General features: G+C 40.0%; 4 protein-coding genes across 6 annotated transcripts in view; 2 read left to right on the top strand and 2 right to left on the bottom strand.

Annotated features, from left to right (window-relative positions):
- Nucleotides 1-1,970: 1,970 nt before the first annotated feature.
- LOC136248694 (hypoxanthine-guanine phosphoribosyltransferase-like) lies at nucleotides 1,971-5,614 on the top strand. The gene is made up of 9 exons (XM_066040482.1): nucleotides 1,971-2,132; nucleotides 2,187-2,293; nucleotides 4,379-4,509; nucleotides 4,560-4,675; nucleotides 4,725-4,742; nucleotides 4,796-4,878; nucleotides 4,926-4,972; nucleotides 5,208-5,284; nucleotides 5,494-5,614. Exons 1-9 carry the CDS (start codon nucleotides 2,079-2,081, stop codon nucleotides 5,536-5,538), a joined length of 678 nt encoding a protein of 225 aa, XP_065896554.1. The 5' UTR covers nucleotides 1,971-2,078; the 3' UTR covers nucleotides 5,539-5,614.
- Nucleotides 5,520-6,374, bottom strand: LOC136248698 (uncharacterized). The gene is made up of 2 exons (XM_066040486.1): nucleotides 6,159-6,374; nucleotides 5,520-6,105 (listed from the first exon to the last, which is right to left on the bottom strand). The coding sequence occupies exons 1-2, from the start codon at nucleotides 6,289-6,291 to the stop codon at nucleotides 5,627-5,629; spliced, it is 612 nt and encodes a 203-aa protein (XP_065896558.1). The 5' UTR covers nucleotides 6,292-6,374; the 3' UTR covers nucleotides 5,520-5,626.
- LOC136248657 (chondroitin sulfate synthase 3-like) lies at nucleotides 5,732-12,500 on the top strand. Of its 2 annotated transcripts, XM_066040428.1 has the most exons (3): nucleotides 5,732-6,961; nucleotides 7,034-7,341; nucleotides 11,080-12,500. In XM_066040428.1, exons 1-3 carry the CDS (start codon nucleotides 6,445-6,447, stop codon nucleotides 12,463-12,465), a joined length of 2,211 nt encoding a protein of 736 aa, XP_065896500.1. In that variant the 5' UTR covers nucleotides 5,732-6,444; the 3' UTR covers nucleotides 12,466-12,500. The 2 variants fall into 2 exon arrangements, with proteins under 2 accessions (XP_065896500.1, XP_065896499.1); XM_066040427.1 differs by having other exon boundaries at nucleotides 5,732-7,341.
- Nucleotides 12,458-26,755, bottom strand: part of LOC136248643 (serine-rich adhesin for platelets-like) — a 49,460-nt gene continuing 35,162 nt past the window's right edge. Inside the window, exons 17-31 of one of the 2 annotated variants that reach the window (XM_066040408.1) lie at nucleotides 25,254-25,502; nucleotides 23,717-23,986; nucleotides 23,595-23,661; nucleotides 23,471-23,544; nucleotides 22,858-23,015; nucleotides 22,454-22,583; nucleotides 22,158-22,400; nucleotides 21,926-22,099; nucleotides 21,729-21,877; nucleotides 15,309-19,161; nucleotides 15,073-15,175; nucleotides 14,454-14,649; nucleotides 14,320-14,398; nucleotides 14,120-14,233; nucleotides 12,458-13,567 (exon numbers count right to left, since the gene is read on the bottom strand). In XM_066040408.1, coding sequence (XP_065896480.1) covers nucleotides 12,545-13,567; nucleotides 14,120-14,233; nucleotides 14,320-14,398; nucleotides 14,454-14,649; nucleotides 15,073-15,175; nucleotides 15,309-19,161; nucleotides 21,729-21,877; nucleotides 21,926-22,099; nucleotides 22,158-22,400; nucleotides 22,454-22,583; nucleotides 22,858-23,015; nucleotides 23,471-23,544; nucleotides 23,595-23,661; nucleotides 23,717-23,986; nucleotides 25,254-25,502 — 6,882 coding nt within the window. In that variant the 3' untranslated portion in view covers nucleotides 12,458-12,544. The remainder of the gene's footprint in view (nucleotides 13,568-14,119; nucleotides 14,234-14,319; nucleotides 14,399-14,453; nucleotides 14,650-15,072; nucleotides 15,176-15,308; nucleotides 19,162-21,728; nucleotides 21,878-21,925; nucleotides 22,100-22,157; nucleotides 22,401-22,453; nucleotides 22,584-22,857; nucleotides 23,016-23,470; nucleotides 23,545-23,594; nucleotides 23,662-23,716; nucleotides 23,987-25,253; nucleotides 25,503-26,755) is intronic. The other variant, XM_066040409.1, reaches the window with a different exon arrangement.

The raw sequence follows: 26,755 nt of genomic DNA, 5'->3' as shown, positions 1-26,755 counted from the left end.
CAGCTATATAGCTATTTAGACAACAATCAAAGGAAAGTTACTGTCAGTGGCGTAGCCAGAAAATTTTTTTTACAGAGGCAAAGTTTATAAATTGACGTAATTGAGAAGGTCTGCTTGTGACTCAACTGATTCACAAACACTTTCAAGCATGGGTGGTACAACATTTGCAGGTTGATTCTCTGGTTGGATGGAAGAAACTGTTTCAGAAGACTCTGAGCATTTTTCTACATGTCATGCTCCAGCTTAGTTAATGCAACAGTGTACCATGCTTCAATTATTAGACTAGCACTCAATACAAAAAAAAACTGACTTACTCCGGAGATATTTTGAGTGGTCAGGCCATCCATGGACTGCAACGGAGGTCATAGTCATGCACACTATACTTTTCATTGATCTGATATGATATTTAAGTCAGAGATATCTCTTTCGTGAAATACTCAACTGCATGTGCTAAGTATGTCAAGCTAGGGAGTCTGGGGGCATGCTCCCTCAAGGAAATTTTTGAAAATAATATTTGCTTTGAAATGGCATGTGGAGGCTATGTCAAGGTATACATGATCAAAGGACTCAATGCAATGCCATGTAGTTGATTCATTGGAACACTTTTGAAAAGTCAATGAACATGTAAATGATTTAGACCAAGCAGTGTAAGAGAGCACAGGCTATAATTTACACTGAATGCTCTATTAGAGTATATTACGATGACTGTTCTATTAAAGTATCTCGATCTTTTTCCGCATACAAATTCAAGTAGCTGAAAAGTGGCAGGGCTGTGTCACCATGGGCTCCAGCCTGCTTAGTACTACAGCCATAGATTCTATTATGTGTGGTACAGTAATGCTATATAGTAACGTTTGAGTAGAATATTCGGGGTGCCAAAACTCAGCCTGGCTTGCTCGACCTGAATTGTTGAGCATTTTTTACCGAGGCAGCTGCCTCGGTTGCCCCAATGGTAGCTACGCCATGACTAACTGTTTGTGTTAAAGAAACTTTGTTTGATATGATACAATGCCACTCATAGCTATATGCACAGTTAACAGTGTTCCAACTCTCAAATATATTTAATTGTGGGTTTTAATTAACATGTAGGCTGGCTTTTGGGAATATATGGCATTATATGATATGTAGCTATATACTAAAAATTTTTGGAGGGGGTCAAGAGCCCCCGGCACTTGGCCCACCCCTAAATCTGCCACTGCATGCATACAATTTGATGCAAAGCCACCGACTTTTGTGGCTTGCTACACATAAAGGTGCAAGTGGCCCTCAAAAAATTAAAGGTGAAAAAGTTGTGAAATTAAAAGTGGTGGCCAATCGACTGTGATGGTAGGTTAATTTTTAATAATGACAATTAATTCAGTGAATTTGTGTTCACATGAATAAAATTTTCAATAGGCCACTGTGACAACTTTTTTTTACCCTGGGCCACACCCTTTTTTACAGCTTAGTGGAAAAGTGGTCCTGAGAATAGCTTAACTGTGCATCTCCTAAACCAGCTAGCTGCTTTTGTTGTTCTGCATGTCAAATTGTTGACCTACATAGCCAGGACTAGAGATCATCAAATGAGGTTCCTATTAACACTCATCTTTTACTTACAGTCAATGATTATACACTGTCACACTTATGTGTTAGATCACCTGGATGCATGGCTTGACTTAAGTGAAGAGTCTAGTTTTATTAACTCTTTGTGACGTTATTACATTTAGTTTTTGAGGTCTGCATAATTATTTAGTGTACTGCGGTTTTTCAAGTTCTTGCAATGCAAAGCGTCATGTGTTATACAAGCATGTACGTGCGCAGTTGTTCAACAGTAGATTTTCAGTGACAACTAGCTACTGACTCACAGGACTTCAAGGATGCCTACGCATACAACTCAACAGCCACAGAATATTACAGGTGTATTTAAAGAACTGCGCATACTGACACATTATTAGCGCATGATGCTTTGCATTGCAAGAACTTGGAAAACCGCAGTACAGTAATCAATCAGATTCTTGGTGTAGTCCTTCACGCATGCGTACAACGAGATTGGCGCGTAATCTCACCGAGTACAGAGATACAGTAAGCAGCTCGCTAAGATGTCTGCGAATAATGTGGATAAGACAGTCGCTGAGCGAGACGACTGCATATTAGTGAGTATCCTGTGTGGTAGATTTGTGACTGTATCGCTATTGTTCTACTCGTAGTTGAAGGATGATTACATTGGTTTTAAAAAGGACAAGTTTTGTCTACCAGCACATTATATTGACGACCTGGACCGCGTGTTGATCCCCAGAGGGCTAATATTGGACAGGTGACCTTTACTAGCTTGTGTACTGGACGAGTGGGATTGCATTGTCAGCTGTATCACTTCACCTGGAGTAACCGGTTGTGGGATTTTATGAATTTGTTTATTGTATGTCCTGAACACGTGCTGGTAGCGTGCAATAGCTTGCGCGCTTTTTGTGGGCGTGTTTGTTTATGTACCCTTGCCACATACTGAACTGAAGTTAGTAAAGATTTTCAATCATCCAATGATTTGTACACCCTATCAGTAAATCCCCAGTAGATTAGAGGTGGGCTTTGTAACATTAGTTTCCAGGGCTGACTTGATCTTTATGATTTTAACTTTGCTGTTCTGCCATGTTTGAGTGCACACACCAGTACAAAGAACACATCATAAGGTCAAGTAGCTAAACAACATGATTAATATGCACATGTTTGGAATGAGCTGACACATGTTCTTTAGAGACCTGAGGACAATGTTGACAAGGTTGCACATAAGCTTATCTACTGAGGCTGTAGGCTGAGATAATTGATTGTGGGTGGCTGAGTTGCAGCCTTGGTAATTGTGTTTGTGGGCAACCACTTTAAATAGAGTACAAGCCGATGTCAGCTTGTTCTATGTGCTATAAAGCAGATAAAGAGTGAAAGTGGCATACTATGTGTCAGTACCACACTGTGACATTGGTGAGATTGGTGCTATTAAAAGTATTTATCAATATTTCCTTTGATGTATGAGGTTAGTTAATTATAAACCTGTGGTGGGGTTACTAAATAGTAACCTGTGGTCTATCTGGTGGCTTTGTCAAATGAAAATTGGCAAAGCCAAAACAAAATGTCCTTACTGTTAGTTTACTTGCTGGACAAGACAGGCATCATTAACACTCAGGTGTTCAATAAGTTATAGTTAAAGTACTTTGCTTGGCGAAAGCATAAAGTGTTCTTTATTTTCTGTGACGCATTCAAGTGTGCTATATTTTCCATTTGCGTCATAAAGTACAGCTATGCATTGGTGTGGAAAATAAAGAACAGTAAAGTTATGCATTGATTGGAAAGTTATTTACGAAACACAAGATCACGTGCATAACATTTCTAATCACCAAAAATGGCCAAAAAGATACTATTTTATTTGCTTACTGCTACACCTGTACTACCATATAGTAATAAACTTTGGCGGTAATAAAGTTTGGCAAACCCACTATTGCCCCAAAATTGACGAAAAAAACTTTGGCGTATGGGGCTTCACCTGAAATTTTTTAGCTGCGATGTTCTGTACTACTTGAATGCAACATTGCTACACGTGAGTGCGAATTATTAACAACTTGCCAATTGAGGGGTGTGGCAGCCATTTCAATTGTGAGTCTTTATCCCTCACATTGAGGGATGACGACTCATGGTGGAAACAGCTGCCACACCCCTTAATTGGCAAGTCTGCACGTAGCGATGTTGCATTTGAGTGGTAGCTACCATACAAGTGTAAGCATCGTTTGCTGGGTTCTTGTGTCGAGAGCAATGTTTGGATTTTTGTGAGCTCTTTTGGGACTTAAAGCACTGCTACGCTTATACAATATAAAAATAAAAGCACTCTCTCAAGCCTAATATAGCACTTGGCGTCGCCTCATGCTATAGTCTCTCATCCATACCTTTGTGCTTTTATTTATTGTACACGTGGGGGTGCTTTAACTAGCATTTACAGTTACGCAACTGTTCGATTCACTATAGTATGTTCACGTTGAGCTGAATCCTGAAAAACAGTTAAAAATTAAAAGTAGATTTTTTTTCAACAGAGTTAACATTTCAGCCAACCAGATGATTTTTGGTAACAGCTAAGGTGCCAACAACAGACACGTACGGTTTGGCTCCATTACAAGTTCGGGAAAGGGCTGTAATGGACACTGTACTTATATGGCTTCCCGATAGGAAATGTATTGTAAAAATTTTGATTGGCCATAATATTATATCAAACATCTGAACAAAAAGATTTTGAAATTTTTTAGCCGGTCAAGCAGCACTACAAATGAGCCAAATTTCAAGATCGTGTGTAATTGCACCCATGAGTTATTAAATGTTTTTGAGGATTCAGCTCAACGTGAACATACTATAGATGTTATTATAGGACAGAGCGGTTAGCTCAGCAGATATGTAATGACATGGGAGGATCGTTGGTGGCATTGTGTGTACTCAAGGGTGGCTACCAATTCTTTGGTGACTTACTAAACTGCATCAAAACTTCAACAGCTACCAGTGGTAGGTTGAAGTGTATGTGATGACCATCACATAGTAGCAAATATGCTCAGGTAAACGTCTTCAGCTACAGATAGATTTCATTCGACTGAAGAGTTACGAGGGGGACCATTCAACTGGACAAATCCGTGTAATAGGTGGTGACAACCTCTCCAGTCTTAAAGGAAAGGTGAGCTATAATTGATGCTTGTTATCTGTTAAAATGATTTCTCTTGTAGAATGTTTTGATAGTGGAGGTAAGCTGGTCAACATTATCTAGTAGTACACTAGCTATTGCCTTTTGCCTTAGGATATAGTTGACACAGGAGCGACAATGCAGAAACTGCTCTCACTTCTTGCTGAACACAAACCAGCTTGTGTGAAAGTGGCAAGGTGATTACTACGGCTATATTGTTGCTAGTTAATATATTGGAATACAGTTTACTGGTGAAGAGGACGCCAAAGAGTTCCGGCTACAGGCCTAACTGTCAGTAACATGGTGTGGGCTATTTGAGGGGAGAAAGTTTAGGTTATTCTTGCTGCAAGAGCCTTATATGGTGATTGCATTAAAAGCAGACCACTCTGCTGATGAAGGTCCATTTCCTGTTGTGACTTCTTTGGTATAATTATGTGCATTTGGTGCCTTAGTGAAAACAACTCCTTCAAAATAGCTCACACAACCTAAATGTTATCTAGTAATTTATACTGTGACTTTCTTCTAGATATAGGATTTGAAGTGCCGGATGTATTTGTGGTAGGGTATGCGTTAGACTACAACGAATACTTCAGGGACCTCAACGTGAGTGGTTAATGTACCTCATAAGCTGAACTAGTTTCTCATCTGCTGTAACACTGTTGGTGGCTGAATATAACTACATACCTTAAACAACTAATAAAATGAAATTGAGCTATCTAATTCAATTGTCTAGTTAACATGCCCACTGATTAATGGTGGATGAGAACTAGATCTCCCTCCTCTCTACTGTTACATATGTTTTACCTCAACAGCATATCTGTGTACTGAACCAACAAGCTGTTAAAAAATACTCTTGATCATGTGAGATAAGAAATGTACTGGAACACACAATGTTGTAATTTATCTTTTACAAAAAGAGGATTGTTGAAAATACATACTGGCCAATCAGATTCTTGTTGAAGTAGAGACAATGGGATGTGATGAGTCATCATTAGTGGGTGGAGCCTCACCATGGTGATCGTAATAGGAGTCTCTGCCCATCTCACTAGTAGTTCTGCTCCTAATATAACGCAATTCAACAGTATTGCTTGGGTCATAGCTATATCTGTTGGACTGGGTAGCTGATGGCGGGGGCTGCTGATAATTAGTTGCTGAGGGGTTATATACTACATTTAAATCTTGCGGGGGCTGCTGATAGGGCGGGGTTAAGGGAAGATCCACATTACCAGGGGGCACTAACGGTTGGTCGACGTTGCCTTCATATGGACTAGTGCCTCGAGGCATCAAATGATTGTCAGTATTGTTTAGCTCGAGGTTGCTTCCAGTACCGTCTTCTCCGCGAGCTCGTCTTTCCTCACGCTCTTTTCTCTTGCGCGACTCTTCTGGTAGTCGCGGACACTTTATCACTCGAAACAACACTACAACTACATGGGATACGCTTAAGTACATGGTAGGGTTTATGCGTGTACGTACTCACTTATTGCTAGCGCGATTACAGCCACGATCAAAATGACGTGCCATACTCTAAACAACCCATCTCCTAGTACGAACAGGCAATCCCTATCCCTGTCGCATTCATCTTCTGATGACAATGTCTCGTTACTTGCCATGTAGCCACCTCACCTCCGCACTACAAGGCGGAACCAATCTTCCCCGGATACTCAGACGGTTCATTAACACTGTATCCAAATGGTTTCAGTCAAAATTGTGCAGCAGCGGGAAATTCAGTTGATCGCTATTAAATAATGTCCCATACCTGAGCTATGCTGTTTACAGCTAAGAGTGTCGTGTTCTTGGGGGTGGGTTTTATGCTGGGTTTTTTACTAAATGGATTGTTTCATTATCAAGATAAAGAAGCTGTTAAACAGTTGTGTACCGAACAGGACTCAGTTTATCAGTTGTATAAGAAATGTATCAAGCGACAACGCGAGGGATGCCCACAAGTTACAGAGCCATCCTTTAAGAACATCAAAACGCCAACAGAGATAACCAGCAAGAAGATGGTGAATAGTGAGTTAGAACACGAAGTGAGGGCTCCTTCAGATACTGCCAAACGGTCCAAATTATTATCGCAAGAACTCTCGCCTCGCAAGTTAGTATTGGTGGGCGTGGTCACTGCACAAAAGTACCTGGATACACGCGCCACCGCCGTCTACAACACTTGGGGCAAACAAATGGCTGATATTATCTTCTTCTCAGAGCAGCCCAACAGTACGCAACACGTCCAATTCTCAGTGGTCACTCTGCTAGGGGTGGATGATCACACTTACCCTCCACAACGTAAGGTGTTCAAAATGCTGGAGTACATGTACAAACATTACATTGATCATTTTGACTTTTTCATGCGAGTAGATGATGACATGTACGTCAAGAAACAAGATTTGTACAACTTACTTCTTGCTACTAATCCTGCTCAGAAGATCTACATGGGTAGCCCGGGGTTTGGCAAGCCTGAGGACCGCAAGAGACTGAAGCTAGAAGATCATGAGCACTATTGTATGGGTGGTCCAGGTGTGATTTTCAGCCGAGCGTTGTTGAGGAAGCTTGGACCTCTGGTGGATGATTGTTTAGAGAATGTTGTTGTGAGTTATAATGAAGATGTTGAGGTTGGACGATGTATCAGTCGGAAATTGAATACACAGTGTACGTGGGCCTATCAGGTTTGTTTGTGTGTCAGCTGTTAAGTGTATAATGTAGTGAAGAGAATGTTCAAAGGGTAACACACACACACTTAATCCTTGTTAAGTGTGTGTTCATCCTTGAGTGTGTGTTCATCCTTGTGTGTGTGTGTGTTGTGTGTGTGTTGTAAGTGTGTGTTCATCCTATCCTTGTTCACACACACTTAATTTCTTGTTTCATTAATTAATTGTACTATTTTGTTAACTTTTTTATCATAGCATAAGTACAGTAGTACTTTTTAAGTAGGAATCCCCCTAAAATTGCTGCATGCCGCCTAAAATTCTGCCTTTTTAAAAGCCATCCTAGAGACATGTTGCACGACGAAATCACCTTTATGGAATAATATTAGTCCATCTAACAGCAAATTTTAAACTAGAAAACATAGTAAAACTCGAATTTTCGGCTGCCTGACTGTTAGGGTGACTGCTGTATTAGAGGATCTAGAGTCAGCCTATCATATTTTCGCATTATGAATGTGTTAGACCAATAATAAGGGTGTGTGGTAATTGTGATCAAGTAAATAGATTGAGAAGTATGGTTCCCATGCTCGATCATTATCCAGTGCCAGAAATAAGAACTCATCACTGATTGGTCAAAAATGTCCTAGGAAGATTAATTAAATTTGGTAGGCCATTTCCACAATTGATTGACCATTTTGTCTCCTGGGAACAGCAAGTTATATGTAGCTGACATGCTTCAGAGGACAGGATCACAGGATAGTATTGGACACCACAAGTAATCCTTCACAGGTCACCAGCACATGGAACACCTAGAACTTTTCTGACTCCACAACATAGCCCATTTTCATATGGGCTCCTACTAAATTTTGTTAATCAAAAATGTGTACATTAACTAACTATTGTAATGTGTACAACTAGCTACCTTACAGCATGATGACTAGCTACCTTACAGCATGATGACTAAGATAAAGCACGTATATTTACTAGGTTAAACATCACAGCTTTGGTAATAGCCACACCTCAGCTTAGAAATATGTTCCAGTACATAGATTACACATACTAACCACCACATGACAATGATTCCACTACAACAATAACTGCTACCATCCTTTAAGTTATCCATGTCGAGCTCAGTCAATCATTTTGCCAGACCACATTGTACGGCTTACCCTTGGCCATGAGTTTTCGTCTGATATTTCACTGTTTTACTTCAAGATTAATCACTAAGTATATCCTTGTCAGTAACACCTGAGGGCACATCACTCCCAGCCAACTGTGACTTAACTGGATCCCTCCAAAAATCAAACACAAGTCCCTTTGCTCTCAGTAGACTCAAATATCCTGGAATGCAGATAGTACAGTCTAAATGCTTCCACTCTTCTGAAGTCTTCACAAAACAACGTAACCGATCTGTGCACCAAAATATTAGAACAAGTCTCCTGTCATCTGTGATCACATGGTAATATAGTATGGGTCACATCATCGCTGGGATGTTGAGCAGCTGTGAGGTACGCTATCAACTTGATGTGACATTTGCTAGCTATAGCTTGATTGATTTTTAGTTGAGCTTTTACCAACTGTGTCTTGCTGCTGGTCAGATGTTTGACTGAACAAGCCTCCAAATAGTTGGTCAAAATGTGATTTTGCTCGGAAAATGCTGATGGCTGACTGTTATCAATCAACCAAGATTGGTATAATGGGTATTGCCAGGGAGTTACAGGAATCTACCAAGCATAAATGCTTTAAATAATTTTGTGGTGTTTACATATGCTGCTCGTGTTAATATGGAAAATTAGTGCCTCAATATGTGTTTCATTGCATCGTGAAGAAGGCAACCAGCCTGATTGAAAATAAAAGGAAAGATAGCACACACTCGTCGGAACTCCAAAAGGCACATGCCAACTGGTGAGTTTGTTATTGTGGTGTAAAAATGGTGGCCATGCACTGCTTTGTTTAACCTCCAGCTTTGTGGCTGGTGAGGCATGCAGGCAGGCAGGCACTTGTATAGCTGTATGTTATAACAAAAAAACCCAAACAAACTAGTATATTAAATAAAGTAGGGAAACAAGAGATTACAGCATAGCTTGGTGGAAAAAATCCCTACATTGGCATGTTATAACAATCATTTTTTTCAATGCCAAAGTAAGGGTTTTCTCACCAAGCTCTGCTGTAATACCATCATTCATCTCTTGTTTCACTGCTTGGATCCCTACTTTATTAGATGAAGAAATGAAAGTTTATAGGGATCACTAAAAAAAGCCATGAATCAAGTAATGTAAACCACAAATTCCTACTTGTCTCAAAATAATGAATGAATGGATGGAGCATGTAAACTAAAATTTTATGACAGGTCAAGGGATTTTACCATCTCAACATTCCCTTTTTTCAGTGATCCTTATTCCCTTTTGAAAATTTCAATTTTTCATCTAGTGGATAACGTAACTCTTCAGTGCCCCTGTGAAATGGCTGGTAACCGAGTTGTTTTGATGGTGACAGTATGTGTTGGCCTTGAAATCTTTGTGAGGGATTTATTGTTCATTGCGAGGGATTTATTGTTCATTGCAGTGTGTCCATCCATTCGTTTTGTCGTTTTGTGACTGTGTGTTTGGGGGTGATGGAAATTAGTAAATACAGTTTAAAACTAATCCATGACACCTACTAATCCATGACACACCTACTAATCCATGACACACCTACTAATCCATGACACACCTACTAATCCATGACACACCTATAGGTGAACAAACAAAAATTGTTAGCACTTGTCAGAAATATGTATATGCACCAAAAATGACTCACCATATATGGATTAAACAGGAATATGTGTGTTGTGATTTTATGGTCTCATGCTGAACTACTATCAAGGGGCTTTTCTAAAGAGTGGTAGAGTGATACAGCATCACTCTAGTTTGTTCAAAACTCTTTTGATGTGGTAAAAAGATTGTAGATAGCAAATTGACAGTTTTACTACTCTGCTTTATTTTATTGGAGGAAGATCTGCTACTCCATAACTGTCACTAAGACCTGTCCTACACCTTATCTTCAGTCATGCTAGTTGTCATCTTCATTCAATGAAACCATATCGAGGTGCCAGTTTTCCGTATCAACAATTTCCATATTTAGACGCTGCAAAATTATTATTTAAAGCACCCAGACTGCTGTATAGACATGAGTTGTTCTGATATATTGTGTGCCTGTACTATTTATGGTACTTGTAGCTATGTATAATAAAATTGGCCAAGCCCCTTTACAATCTGATCTGGCCGTACATATTACATATTGACCACACCTCTTACTTATTTTACAGTCATAGTTAGTGGTAGTGTCTTGTGTATTATTTATGGTACATTGAAAAGCAGGTATGGAAAGACCACACACCCTGCACCTGTGGTCCACTCAAGATACTCTAATAAAGCAGTCACCCTAATACAACAGCCACATTCAATGTTCTAATATTACAGTCACGTTTATACCATAGCTATATGCTAACTAGTATATTTAAATCCAAAAATGAAGTGTGTCATGCCCAGATGGTGTTGCTGTTTCTTTGAGCAAGAAATTTTACTCACTGTTCAGCTGTTAAATAGGGGCCTGGTGCCATAAATGGGGAAGCAGCCCACTTCATTTTTAAAATAACACTAATTTTTGAATACATCATAATGACACATAGTTCAGTAGTGTAACCCAAACAGTATGATGTCTGTAGGGGGGTGGGGCTCAGATAGCTGTACACTGTGTAATGTGCTGTGTTCATTGTAGACCAGAGACTTGTTCTTTATGGATTATTCTAAGGAGATGGTGACTGACCAGCTGTATCAAATGGACTCTATTAAGACAGCAATAACATTGCACCCATTAAAGGAGCCCAGCCACATGTACAGAGTACATCAGTACATTCTGGAGTTGACAATCAGTAAACTACAAGAAGATGTACAAATGAACACCTATGAAATACAAGCAGTGAATGACAGAATACTACCCCACTTGCAACGATACCAGGCAGAAGCTTGGACCGGCCATTATACAAAGTTTCAACCCACCAATCGATTTGAGGTGTTGACTTGGTATTACTTTAACTCTTCTCGTTTGTTTTCTGACGCTGAAGGCCGACAAGCAGTAACTCTGCCAAGTGACTTAAAGTACAGTGTCAACTCTGTAGCACTAAAAATTCTTGTAAACCATATGAATCACTTCTCCTCAGATGGACGCCAATACACTTCTCCCTACCATCTTTATGATGGATTTGTAGTGCCTGATCTCTCTCGAGGTCTTGAGTATGTGTTACGCTTGTCATTGCACATTCAGGGCAACTCTGATCCATACAGGGTAGTAGCAAATGTGTTCATACCACTGTCATCTGCTCCTATGGTACAGGTGAAGCCATGGGCAAGTATTGTCTCTTCTGTATCACTTGTAGTGCTAGTTCATATTGATGAGCACACAAACCACACCCAATTCTTTTTACTGTTTGAGAAGGCTTGTTTACAAAGAAGCCTTACAGTGTCATTACGAGTTGCTTTGACACCATATGATGGTAGCAATGATGTCATTGATCAGATTACATTACTTCAATCACGTTACCCCAGCCACAATATCACTTATGAGGTCACCACAAGGCCAAACAGGGGACATGCCCTACACCTCATTGTACCCAAAGAAGACCAACAACGGTTACTGTTATTCCTTGATCCTAACTACTTGCTGACCGAGACATTTATTGATCATTGTTTGATGAACGCGATTCCCAAGAAACAAGTTTACTTTCCAGTGATCTTCTCCCTCTTCAACACTGCCATTGCTAACAGTTTGAATATACCCCGTAAATCACTGGTGTCCCCAGAGACAGGATTCTGGAACAAATACAATTATCAAGTTGTTTGCATATATCACTCAGATTACATTAGTGTGGGAGGGTTCAACACAACCATGCAATCTGGGGAAGATGTAGCTTTCTTTGAAAAGATACGCCAGTCCCCCCTTGGAATATTTAGAGCATTAGAGCCCTACTTGGTACGACCATTCACGCAGAGATCATGTCATGGGTTGTCTGAGACAGAACAAGTGACATGCCTAAATGCTGTCATGGATACTGTCGGCAGCCGAAGACAACTTGGATTACTAGTACTAAAACACAAACTAGTGTAATTTTGTATTTCATTAAATTAATGCAATGAATCATACATGATATAATTAAATGAAATATACAAATAACAAGGTAGAAATGTCAATTCCTGCTAATCTGGTGATAGTCCAAGGCATCATAAATTATCATCATGATGTCATCACATTCACTGTTGCTATGAGACTTGAGGTCATCAATGATGTCATTGACCTTGCTCAAAATGTTGGGATATTCAGTGGCTCCTTTCTTCTGTAAGCAATCATGTAGTTTTTGTCTTACTTGTGAAACAACTGGGGCTTGATGTATGGGGTTCCCTGTATTAGCAAGTGAATCCCCTTCATCACTAATGGCAATAGATCTCCCCTCATCACTAATAATAGCCAGGGGGTCCTCATCATGACACGTATCACTAATTATGACATCACGTGATGCTATTTGACTGTCTGGTGTTGCTAGGGTCAAATAGTCATCACTGTCACCATAGGAACATGATTCAGTTAGATAATGCATTCTGTCGCTAACAGGTTGTTGGGGACCACACCCACTTGTAAAGGGTATTTTTTTGTTAACATCCATGTCACTGGGATCATGTTCAGCTATCAAGATATCACTGCAATCCGATTGGCCAATATCCGTAGGTGGAGCTTCCATTTCCTGCAGCTGATTATTACTGCAATCTGATTGGGTAATTTGGATAGGTGAGGATTCCACTTCCTGGTTATTGTCACTACTGCAATCTGATTGGTTACCTTTGGCAGGAAGGGCTTCTACTTCCTTGTTATTATCAGAACTGCTGCCTGATTGGATTTTATCTGTAGGTGGAGCTCCCACTTCCTGGTTACTCTCACTACTAGAATTTGATTGGCCAATACTAGTGGGCAGAGTTGTGTCAACATCATCCACTGGCTGTGTCACATTGGGTGCCCCAGGGATAGAGGGCACATTGTTACCCTCAGTGATAGGAAGTGCATGTTCCCCTCCAATATCAACCAAGCCGCCACCACAAGTCATTTCAATGGCTTCTCTCACAGTGGTGTCTTTTGATGGCTGCTCACTATAGGCCATACTTTCTGATTGTTGTTCCTTTGGTAACGGTCGGTCAGTGACGTTGCTATGACCACTTACCTGGAATGACACACAGACAGACAATATGATGTAGTTATTAAACAGGATAACTAAAGAGGTTGGTCTCTCATAGTTTACCATATATACATATTGTTAGTTCTATAATTTCTAATAGGCAACCTCAGTGAAAAACGAGTAATAAAAACACTGAAATTTGTCAATCCTCACAAAAAATTTTATGTACCTTGAAAATTTGTACATATATGGTAACCCTAACAACTCGCAAATATTGTAATGTATGAATTGGTAATGTGTCCATGTCTCTACTGACATCACAGAGAGAGATCAACCAACCTCCTCTTGAGTGACATGCACAGAAACTGCAGTGATGGAATAGACCACTGCACATCAAGATATTGCATAAGATATTTCTTACTTGTACAGAAACTATACCATTAAAGTGCTGAGCTAGTTTACCTCAAAGTAATATAGTGTTATGGCCCAGCAGTAAACCCGTTATTAACAGTTGCATGTAAGAGAAATTGTTTTTAAATCCTTAAACATGGCTATCGATGGAATTCATCCCTTTCAAGAATAGATAGATACACATACCAATGATGGTGAGGTGGGGGTGGGGGCAGGTGAGGATGATATTTGCTTATCAAACAATTCCATTGTGTTGTGTAGTGTCCGTAACTTTGGCTGTTTGATAGGTAGTGATTTTATCTGTAATAAGAACAGTGTGTCAACCCCTTAACTTGCACTACACATGCACACGTACACACGCTACACATCAACAGACAGACGCCAACCTGGGTTTCAGTCAAAGCTGCCAAATTTCCAACAGTTCTGATATTCCTGGCATGAAGCAGTTGTCCAAGTCCTCTGGCCCTGTACATGCGTAATAGTTAACAAAGTGCAGAACAGTGGGTGTGGCTGTACTCACGTTGGAGAGCTCATTAACCCATGCAGGATCTCTTCCACTGGAGCATCACAAGATGTTAGTGCTGGATAAACTTGTCTAGCTAAAGGGCGTGGCTCAGTTGCTGCAGCAGATTTGGTGGCCTGCATTTTGCACAGTGCCTTCTTGTCTGACCTTGACTTGTTTAATTTGGATAGCAATCGTCGTGGTGACGCCTTACCTGTTAGTAACACAGGAACAATTGTAAGGACTGATGTGTGTAATAATTCCAAATAAGGTGCAACATTAATGAAGACATCATTAGACATTGACAATTGAATGTGTTGACTGAAAGCGAACAAAGCTTCAGATATTTGATCTTTACAATGATCAACTGAATAGTTGATATTCCAGCAAACACAAAAGTGATTATTCTAAGCTCAGGTACTCACTACAAGAAAAACATGTTCAAAAAGTGGTTCACTTGCAATTGTACAGGTATATGTCCCAGCCCTATCAGTTTCTCCTACATTAGTTTGCTCTGGTGGCATAGCTACAAATAAGGCAGCTGAAAGAAGACAAACAAAGGTTGTACTAAGCTACTATGTTTGGTTTGGTCATGTGAGCTAGCTACAGCATTAGTGTTTGGTCCTATTTAGCTTACTATGAAGTTTTGAACGTGGTGAAGTGAAGAACCTACTCTCTCCAGGCATGTCATCGTTGCTACGGTGCTCTTCCACAGACTCAGCAAATGAAACCCGTCGACGCTGAAACAAACAATCAACACAGATATGAAGTTCATGTCAGTGACAAGCATTAGTCCTAGTAACCACAATGGTGGTTGGGACACCACACACTACACTACACACACACACACACACACACACACACACTACACACCTTTCCAGATGTGCTAGGGGTGTCAAATTGGCTGATTCTCTTTAGTATACCACTGGTAGGAGTGTGGGGAGGGGAAGTGTTGACATCACCTGACTCCTTAATGAGATCATGTGATACATTCAGATCACACGACTTTGAATCATCTTCAGCAGCATCATTATCACATTTCCCATTTAACACAGCTCCGACAGTTGGCACTGAAGCAGAAGTAAGCGAAGTGTTACCTGTAAAGCTGGAAGTGTTAGCTGATGTTGATATCATGTTTTCAGGCGTTAATTCAGTTGAAGGTGGTAAAGTGTTAGCTAAAGCTAATGGAGCAACACTGGAAGTATTAACTGGTGTTAATGAAGAACTGGATATATTAACTGGTGTTAATGAAGAACTGGATATATTAACTGGTGTTAATGAAGAACTGGATATATTAACTGGTGTTAAAGTATTAACTGACGTATTACTTGACAAAATGTTCATTAAAGGTAGAGAAATGCTGTTGGAAGTAACACTGGATGAGTTAACTGGTGTTAACACAGGATTAGCAGTGTTACCTGATGTTAGTAAAGCAATACTGGGAATGCTAGCCATTGTTGGAGTTAATGATGTAAGATTGTTAACTGGTGTTAATGTATCTGCTGATGTAGAAAAAGTGGTAACTGAAGTCATTGAAGTATCATTGCTAGCCAATAAAGTGTTAACTGACACATTATTAACTGACAAAGTGCTAGACATCGCTAATAAAGAGTTAACTGGTGGTAGTGAAGTACCAGATGTGTTAATTGGTGTTAGTGAAGCACTGGAAGAGTTAATTGGTGGTAGTGAAACACTAACTGATGGTAGTGAAGCACTGGATGCGTTAACTTGTGTTGATGTATTAACTAATATAGTATTATTTAATACAGGGTCACCTGAAGGTTCAGGTAGGGAAATGTTAGCAGAAGATATTGAGGTAACACCAGAAGTGTTAGCCATTGTTAGTGATGTAACACTGTATGCTGTAGTATTTGATACAGTGTTAGTTGAAGGTAGAGAAGTGTTGGCTGAAGTGACACTGGATGAGTTAACTGGTGTTAGTGATGTAGTAGACACAGTGTTAGCTGAAGGTAGAGAAGTGTTGGCTGAAGTGACACTGGATGAGTTAACTGGTGTTAGTGATGTAGCAGACACAGTGTTAGCTGAAGGTAGAGAAGTGTTGGCTGAAGTGACACTGGATGAGTTAACTGGTGTTAGTGATGTAGCAGACACAGTGTTAGTTGAAGGTAGAGAAGTGTTGGCTGAAGTGACACTGGATGAGTTAACTGGTGTTAGCGATGTAGTAGACACAGTGTTAGCTGAAGGTAGAGAAGTGTTGGCTGAAGTGACACTGGATGAGTTAACTGGTGTTAGTGATGTAGCAGACACAGTGTTAGCTGAAGGTAGAGAAGTGTTGGCTGAAGTGACACTGGATGAGTTAACTGGTGTTAGTGATGTAGTAGACACAGTGTTAGCTGAAGGTAGAGAAGTGTTGGCTGAAGTGACACTGGATGAGTTAACTGGTGTTAGCGATGTAGCAGACACAGTGTTAGCTGAAGGTAGAGAAGTGTTGGCTGAAGTGACACTGGATGAGTTAACTGGTGTTAGCGATGTAGCAGACACAGTGTTAGCTGAAGGTAGAGAAGTGTTGGCTGAAGTGACACTGGATGAGTTAGCTGGTGTTAGTGATGTAGTAGACACAGTGTTAGCTGAAGGTAGAGAAGTGTTGGCTGAAGGTAGAGAAGTGTTGGTGGGAGTTACTGAAGTGATACTGGATGAGGTAGTAGACACAGTGTTAGCTGATGCAAGTAGGGTTATCCTAATTCTACTATTAGTAGAGGAGGTAGTTAAAGTTAACGGTGTAGCAGTACAAATGGGACTGGTGGTATTCGATGGTGTAGCTGTACAAATGGGACTGGTGGTGTTCGATGGTGTAGCTGTACAAATGGGACTGGTGGTGTTTACGGTAATGTGTTGATTAGTAGAGTGCATTTCCCTATTGTTCACACCAGCTGATATCAAACGTTGCGATGAGCTATTGTTAGAATGCATATAATTGTTGCGACGCACAATAGCTGGTACCAGTGGTAATCGTTGAGATGGCAATCTAGCAGAGGCAGGTGCAGCAGTTAATGGCGGGGGGACAGATGACAGCATGTTCAACATATTGGTCACGTGATGATTACTAGGTTGAACCAATCGTGGCAGAGGAGGTAGCTGACTAGATGACAATGGTATCCTGTTACCATAGAGATGTTGAAGAGCAGTTAATGACCCAAGTGTTATATGGTTTATAAGTTCACTATAGTTACGACATGAATGTTGCAACCATGATGCCTGAACAGTTTGTAGTGGCGGCCTAGAGCAATCCGATTGGCTATTTAGTAACTGAACATTGTGTGCTGCAGGCTGTGTTACTGTGTGTCCTGGATTTGCCACAGCTTGCGTCACTGTGTGTCCTGGATGTGTCACTGGCTGTGTCACTATGTGCCCTGCACCTCTTGTTGTTTCAGCTTCAGTTCTGTTGTAAATCACTTTGTCTACTGGCTGCATTACATTTGTATGCTGTGCCATTGTGTCCACTGGTTGTGTCACTTTATTCACAGGCTGTGTCACTCTGCCTGCAGGCTGTGTCATTTTGTCTACTGGCTGTGTAACTTTTTCTCCTAGCTGTATCACTTTGTCCCCCGGTTGTGTCACTTTACTCCCCGATTGTGTCACTTTACTCCCCGATTGTGTCACTTTGTCCCCTGGTTGTGTCACTTCACTCCCTGATTGAGTCACTTTGTCCCCTGGTTGTGTCACTTCCCTCCCCGATTGTGTCACTTTGTCCCCTGGTTGTGTCACTTCACTCCCTGATTGTGTCACTTTGTCCCCTGGTTGTGTCACTTCACTCCCCGATTGTGTCACTTTGTCCCCTGGTTGTGTCACTTCACTCCCTGATTGTGTCACTTTGTTCCCTAGTTGTGTCACTTCCCTCCCCGATTGTGTCACTTTGTCCCCTGGTTGTGTCACTTTACTCCCCGATTGTGTCACTTTGTCCCCTGGTTGTGTCACTTCACCCCCTGATTGTGTCACTTTGTCCTCTGGTTGTGTCACTTTGTCCCTCGGTTGTGTCACTTCACTCCCTGATTGTGTCACTTTGTCCCCTGGTTGTGTCACTTTGTCCCTCGGTTGTGTCACTTCACTCCCCGATTGTGTCACTTTGTCCCCTGGCTGTGACATTTTGTCCGAAGGCTGTGTCCCTGTCACAGCCTTGCATGGACACTTGTTGACAGATACAGGTAGACACCTTGCAGCATGAAGACCATTATCACTCAACAAAACTGTTTCACTCTTCTTCACTGGACTAATCATACTAGAGTAGGGCAGCACCTTATCCTTAACTCTGTCTACCTGTCCATGCTGTACAGCAGTGTAGCTGTGATCTTGTAGGGGGTGTGATGAGCAACCTTCACCAGCCTGCTTGCCTGTTAGTTTAGGGAAGGGAATCAATTCTTCTGTGGAGGGTATTTCCCCATCAGTGGTTGATGCTTGTGTGGCATCACAATCCTGTGATATGATTGGCTGGGTATCCTGCACACATTTGGGGGAGTAGCTAGAGTCTGCAAGAGATGCTATAAGAATAGGGGAATTGTATTCTGCATCTGTGGACTGTGATATGGGAATGGAAGAACGTGGTTTGGAAGTTGATGCATCTTCATAATCAGATAATAAGCTTGGGGAGTGCAGATCCATGGCAACTGGTGGGTGTGGTGACCCTACATCAATACCATTACATGTAATCACCATGGGAACAGCTGGAGACTCTTCTGATTGGCTAATCATCATTTCAGCCGACAATTCCCTGTACATCACCATGACAATGAAATATACTCATTACACATAGTAACTAAGACAACAGATTACAGGAACCAATTCATATATCTATACAGTATATAGGGAACATGATGGATTGGACTGTTTGTCAAACACCACCCTCAAGACAAAATAGTAAGGTTGCCTTTTAAGGTCAGAACCTTTCCATGACACTCTCCAGGTTTTGTGGGTCAAAAAATGTATTACAGCCTAATAAGGTGGTGACAAACATGTCAGTTAGTTTGTAGTGCTAGTCAGCTCTTAGTACGTACGGCAAGTTGGTCAAGAAATTAAAAAAAAAATGTTTTAGTAAATGATATGGAATATTGTAAGGTACGTAACAGATAAATGTAGTGGTGGTGAAGTCTTATGAAGAATATTTTCACTCAGTTTTCACCGCCCCTAACACCCAAGATTAATGAGTCGGAATTGTCTCTTTGTCTTACGCTATAGATATACTATAGCTCAACCCTATACCATAATATACCATATAATGATACATGAAACAGAAACACACACACACTCTATAATCAAGCCAAAACATGTATCCCTTCAGATGGTTTCCAAGAAGTTTCTACACAATTTTAAAGACCCTTTAACCACATAGCTTTTCTTAAGAGAGCAACTTATCTTTACAAATCCTCATATCAAAACATGAAATACCCTAAACTTAGGAATTTGATTACACACAAGAAATTGTAACAATAAGGCTGTCAGCTTTGTGGGCATTAGTTAGCAAACAATGTTCCTTACAATACTACTCATCGAAACAAGACTGCAGTTTTACAATCGCACGTGTCCAAAATCCGTCTGACAATAAAACGAAATGATTCACATATCATAGCAGATTAGTTACTTGTTGTATGTTGAAAGTTTATAGACAGGTAGCTTACTCTTTACCAATTAATAAAATCTGTTTTAAAAAAAGATCAGACAAATGCTTCATGAGATATGCCTGTTTGTAACCACCTGTAAATTGGCCAAAAGTCACACACACACACACACACACACACACACACACACACACACACACACACACACACACACACACACACACACACACACACACACACACACACACACACACACACACACACACACACACACACACACACACACACACACACACACACACACACACACACTTTTCAATTATTTTGGAAACATTTTGTAATTCCCCAATATTCAAATATTATTTTCAGAGGCAGATCCAAACATTTGAAAAGGGGATGGGAGGCTGGTCAGTCTCTAGTTCAGCTGATACAATAGCAAGTCAACACAATAATAATATTATATTAAATCTTACCAATTAACTCTCAGAAAGACATAACAAAGTAGCAGTATGTTACGTCAGTGTAGTTTGCAAGCTTTATTGGAGTATCCCGTGTATCACAAATTATGTAAAAATATCCCTTTATTGCTTTGAACGAATTCCCAGCAATTACAGTGTTAAGTTCCATTTTGTCACAATTTGGTACTACACAAATGGCAAACCTTCGAACACCAAACCTTCTATTCTGGTTGGTCAAATTTACTGGATGTTTTCAAAGAGAACTATACTAATATTAGGGGGTGTGCAATAATTATTATTGCGATAATGTACCTCATTATCATGATACTTGACTGCACATGTAAATACTAAATAAATACTGTAAATGTCTCTATAAATTATTACTGTGTCACTCATTATGCAGTTGTGCTTGTTTTATAGCTATCTGGAAACCAGTATCATGACAAGCCAGTATCATGACAAGCCAGTATCATGACAAGCCAGTATCATGACAAGCCAGTATCATGACAAGCCAGTATCATGACAAGCCAGTATCATGACAAGCCAGTATCATGACAAGCCAGTATCATGACAAGCCAGTATCATGACAAGCCAGTATCATGACAAGCCAGTATCATGACAAGCCAGTATCATGACAAGCCAGTATCATGACAAGCCAGTATCATGACAAGCCAGTATCATGACAAGCCAGTATCATGACAAGCCAGTATCATGACAAAATATTAAAAACTATTAGTTAGAATTATACCTGGAATTGTAAATGTCTCATTTTAGGTAGTTTACAGAGGTATCCGGAAATTTCCTATTATCACAATAATGTGATAAGGAAAATTTTCGAGTTAACAATGATTTTTCACAATAATTAAGTATTCACGATTATCACACAGCACAGGGATTTTTCTAGGGGGGGGGGGGGGGGGCATTTGCTCCCCTTGAAAATGATTTTGCCCTCCCCCCCCTCCTCCCCGAACTATGCCTCAACCAGCCCAATGATGAAACAATGATAAATTGATTTGAAATCATAAAATTTAGTCGATGGCTAGCTAGCTACAATAAAACAAATTTAGCCTAATTTAAGTTCTGCCCCCCCCCCCCCCCCCCCCCCCCCCTGAATTTCTGAAAAAACTCAGATCCCCCCCCTGAATTTATTTTCTAGAAAAATCCTGTAGCACTAACTAATATCTAACCAATTCCTTTCTACCATGCCCCCCCCCCCCCCTTCCATATTAATTAATTACACAATACAACAAGCAGCTGGCTCTTACTGTGTGTGGCCATTTTGTGACAGTTTGTCCAGAGTGTTAAACATTTTAGGAATATCACGTGATCTTCGTCGCTCACGACGACACTCCTTTTGGTGTTCTGTTAATAATCGTTTCTTCTTCGTTGCTGAGGCTACCTCAACATAGTTCTCCTAATGATAAACACTGATTAAACAGTTGCCATAATAACTAGCACTAACTGAATTGTCCCAATCAAGTGGTAGTTTGCGACGAGCACGTAAATAGCGGCTTCTGCTAGCAAGAGCTTTCCCCTCCTCCCCTGAGTCACTCCCATTGGCTAATTTCTTACGCGAGAAGCTGCCCTTAACAGGAACAATATCATGGTGCTCAGAATCCAGCGAATCATCTATCTGCTGTTTGACACATCTACTATTAGCCACACCCACATTTTCTGCAGTACATGTTAATTACCTGGTGTCCATTAATACTGTCTGCAACTATTGTAACATTTGCATCATCATCACATGGGTCATCCTGCCACCCTGGCAACTCGATACGGCCTCCTTGACGACGGAACAGTGCTAGTGATTTGCGTAGCTTCTCAGGGTACACTAGTGTGGCTTCCTTAGCAAAAGTTGCACACCAAAAGGTTAATATTAGTGAGGACATTGAACCTGCAGAGCGTCCCCGATCTTTCAGTGACAGCATCAATACCTGCGTGAATATATAATGTATCATGACAAGCGCAGGGGGTAGTGGTGACATACTAGGAGAGGAGAGAGTAATCCCAGTAATTGTGGTGAGTAGCCACCAGTGTAACGAGCCTGTAGACAAGTTGCTATGGCAGCCCATATCTTACGAAGTGATGAGCATAACGCCCCACGATCTCCGTCACTCCTACAGTAAATAAGACTGATGATCCCTCATGAGGGGGCAGTGACTGACTTTCCCCTCATGGGGGAGTTGTGATTAACCTTAACTGTAACTACCCTACTCATGAGGAAGTTGCGCTATGAATAGACTCCCTTGATCAGCTACCAACATATTCATTTAAATACTAAAATTTATGGCTTTATTATTATTATTATTGGGCCAGTTGAGGTTAGCACATGTTTATTGAGAGAGCTTTCTCAGAGATTACATCATGATGGATCACCTGATCATCACTTACTGGTTCAACAGGTTATCAAAGAAGCTAGTGAGAGGAGGGATCAGCTGATCCAGACTTGCAAACACTAGCTCCACCCTCTGCAACTGGGAGAACAACTTGACAAGTACTCCAGTAACACAAGTCAAGTAGCTTGTTGTGATGGCACCTTGTAGCAGCTCCTATAATATGACAACTCTAATTAATGAACACCTTAAAACACAGGTTATAATTATAGTGCCACAAACTTGTACTACAAGATCTGCCACTGTATGTGGCTGTGGGCATACACTTGGTTTCATATGTATGTATGTATGTATGTATGTATGTATGTATGTATGTATGTATGTATGTATGTATGTATGTATGTATGTATGTATGTATGTATGTATGTATGTATGTATGTATGTATGTATGTATGTATGTATGTATGTATGTATGTATGTATGTATGTATGTATGTATGTATGTATGTATGTATGTATGTATGTATGTATGTATGTATGTATGTATGTATGTATGTATACTTCGTCTTTCCACACTTATGTGAGCAAAACTTTGAAAATAAAGTTGCATTGAACTTTTAGACAGGTAAGCTTTGCTTAATTCTTGTGTGTTTCCAAGCATGGCTTACTTACTTCTGATTGGCTCCCTTTGGACAGCATCCACTTCAAAAGGTCTAGTTGGGCAGTAACAACATTGCCATGGTTACCTGGTGGGAGGGGTTTTAACGGATAAGGATATGACAAACACAAAACTCACCTTTACTGAAATCTGTCCGCTCCAATACAGACATATTGACCTTACCAAGTGCACATAACAGGCTTATCTGTATATGAAGCATAATAACCTGCATTTATTGGTTATAAGTAAGCCACGCCCACCTCAACTTGTTGTTCCTGCAACATTGTCACCAACTTGCTAATCACCATAGCAATGAACTCATTAGCTGTCATGTTTGGTTCCAGTATTAACACCATGGCAACAGCATCCAGTAGTTTATTCCAGGTGGGGAGCAGTTTCACTCTCACTTCAATGGGAACTGAACTGGTTGTGTCTTGTATGTAGAGCAGTTTGATTGGGTATAATAACAGTTGACATGGAAACAAGAAGTCCTTCTCCAACAAAAGATCACCCTCAGCAATTTTACTAAGCTGTAACCCACAATCACATCTCAAATAATACGTCACATGTGTATGATATGATCAAAGAGCTTTACAACAGTTAAATTTTCCACTGGTGGACTGACAGTTACACAACTAGTGACAGTTACACAACTAGTGATAGTTACACAACTAGTGATAGTTACATAACTAGTGATGGTTACACAACTAGTGACAGATACATAGTTATACAACTAGTGATAGTTACATAACTAGTGACAGTTACACAACTAGTGACAGATACATAACTAGTGATAGTTACACAACTAGTGACAGTTACACAACTAGTGAAAGATACATAACTAGTGATAGTTACACAACTAGTGACAGATACATAACTAGTGATAGTTACACAACTAGTGACAGATACATAACTAGTGATAGTTACACAACTAGTGACAGATACATAACTAGTGATAGTTACACAACTAGTGACAAATACACAACTAGTGACAGATACATAACTAGTGATGGTTACACAACTAGTGACAGTTACACAACTAGTAATAGTTACATAACTAGCGACAGTTACACAACTAGTGACAGATACATAACTAGTAATAGTTACATAACTAGCGACAGTTACACAACTAGTGACAGATACATAACTAGTGATAGTTACACAACTAGTGACAGATACACAACTAGTGACAGATACATAACTAGTGATAGTTACACAACTAGTGACAGTTACACAACTAGTAATAGTTACATAACTAGCGACAGTTACACAACTAGTGACAGATACATAACTAGTGATAGTTACACAACTAGTGACAGATACACAACTAGTGACAGATACATAACTAGTGATGGTTACACAACTAGTGACAGATACATAACTAGTGATGGTTACACAACTAGTGACAGATACATAACTAGTGATAGTTACACAACTAGTGACAGATACATAACTAGTGATAGTTACATAACTAGTGACAGGTTCTTTAACATGGAAGGTGCACTTATCTCTCCTGTACCCACTGAACACAAAAGTTTAGTGTTTTGCTTTGTGTTTAATGGTGGTACTGGAGGACAAAGTGCAACATCCATAGGAAAAGTTATGACAAATGTCAACATCTTGAATTTGAATATTTATTGTGTATCATGAGTATTAGGTGTTGATCATTCAATCAAGCATTGTAAACTATTTAGTGTGTCTGATTACTGTTTAATGGTCTCTCTGGCTAATTAATCATTAGCACTATGTCCTAGTGTACACACACACACACTACACACGCACGCACACTACACTAACTTTTGTTATCCTCTCTGCTAACAGACTAATAAAGGTGTTCCATACTTCAAACAGTAGCCAACGTTGTTCCTTGTTGCTAGGTGATGCATGCTCTAACATGGTTGCTATGGATAATGCATTCTTGAGGTAACTCCTACAATTGCTGACGGCAAACTTCAAAAGTGTCAACACTGTTACCATAGGAATTTTCTGCAATATCACTGGCTGATGTAATATCATTTCCAACAAGAATTCCCATGGAAACAACACCTGTAAAACAACACTGTGTACAAGACTTATCTATTAACTGTACAAACACAAATTCACTGATCAATTTCTCTCTAATGGTGATAGAGAACTATTGATAACAAGGTCAGTTTATCACAAGTATAAGAAAAAATTAGGAATTTTAAATGTGCAGTAGGGATATTCACTTCTTATTGTTTTACAGTATTTGGACATTACGTACTACTCTGATCCAGCTTGTTTCAGTACTTTTTATTGCAGCACTATACACTGTCCCTACTCTAATTTAAATTCCCTAATTTTTTCTTATACTTGTTTGTGAAGTTTTTTTGTAAGCTCATGACCACTAAATAGCCTGCTTTTCACAAAACCAGTCACAATATTATAGAGTTAATCACAGCACTATATACTAGATTATGACTCATACAATAACAACTGACAAGTGGGCGTGGCTCTACATAAGCCTGTAGACAATAATGGACGTGGATCCGTGCATATCTACAGACTAATGAATGGGTATGGTTACCATATGTCTACAGACAGTAATTTACACAAGTGGGCGTGGCTCACGAAAGAAGACTATGACGTTCGTTACACTAATTAATTTAGCATGTGGGGTCAGACCCGGATAATCTTTATAAAGTGGGACCTAAATGACCTGGCTCAGTTTTAACACTGTTACTAAACTACATTTATTGACTACACATTGCTAGTTCACCGCGAGTTGCTCTCACTGATTGATATCAACTACCAACTTTGAAAACCAGCGAGCCACGTGTATTCGAATAGTTTGATGCAATATACACTGGTAGATGGAAACCCTACTTTAGTCTATTAACACTCCGTGGTAGAACCTTGACTGATGGCCATGGTAAAGAAGGATAAAAGGTAAGACAATAGCGCAAGCATTGTATGTTTATCAATATACCAAAGGTTTTTTCTTAAGCGAACTAGAAGCGTTTCTGCGAAAGAATTAGGACTGTAGCTGTAGCCAGTTTTCTGCTATGCTTGACTGAAGGCGTCAGGCAGGCAGGCAGTAGAAAATTCCATTGAATAAATTTTTAAAAATTCTGTAGCAACTTGACGGAAACGTTTCTGGTCAATCTGAGGACAGTTTCGGGCTTAATTTTACCCAACCAATACTGTCATCTTGTTGTGAGGAAAAATTGAGGCAGGTTTTTGGGTTATATATTTTATAGTTATATTCTACACCCTAGTAGATGAAAACGATTATAGATAGTGAGTTATAGTGAAACAGCACCTCCTGGAGATGGAAA

Source organism: Dysidea avara, chromosome 3 (genome assembly GCF_963678975.1).
Source record: "Dysidea avara chromosome 3, odDysAvar1.4, whole genome shotgun sequence".
Classification (NCBI taxonomy): domain Eukaryota; kingdom Metazoa; phylum Porifera; class Demospongiae; order Dictyoceratida; family Dysideidae; genus Dysidea; species Dysidea avara.
The sequence above is the reverse complement of the archived record's forward strand: the minus strand, read 5'-3'. Positions and strand labels throughout refer to the sequence as shown.

Coding starts and splice junctions, on each gene's coding strand:
- LOC136248694 (XM_066040482.1), top strand. CDS start 2,079: ATGTCTGCGAATAATGTGGATAAGACAGTCGCTGAGCGAGACGACTGC. Junction 2,294..4,378: donor AGAGGGCTAATATTGGACAG/GTGACCTTTACT, acceptor ATGTTATTATAG/GACAGAGCGGTTAGCTCAGC. Junction 4,510..4,559: donor AACTTCAACAGCTACCAGTG/GTAGGTTGAAGT, acceptor AAATATGCTCAG/GTAAACGTCTTCAGCTACAG.
- LOC136248698 (XM_066040486.1), bottom strand. CDS start 6,291: ATGGCAAGTAACGAGACATTGTCATCAGAAGATGAATGCGACAGGGAT. Junction 6,106..6,158: donor TGTAATCGCGCTAGCAATAA/GTGAGTACGTAC, acceptor TATCCCATGTAG/TTGTAGTGTTGTTTCGAGTG.
- LOC136248657 (XM_066040427.1), top strand. CDS start 6,445: ATGCTGTTTACAGCTAAGAGTGTCGTGTTCTTGGGGGTGGGTTTTATG. Junction 7,342..11,079: donor AGTGTACGTGGGCCTATCAG/GTTTGTTTGTGT, acceptor TGTTCATTGTAG/ACCAGAGACTTGTTCTTTAT.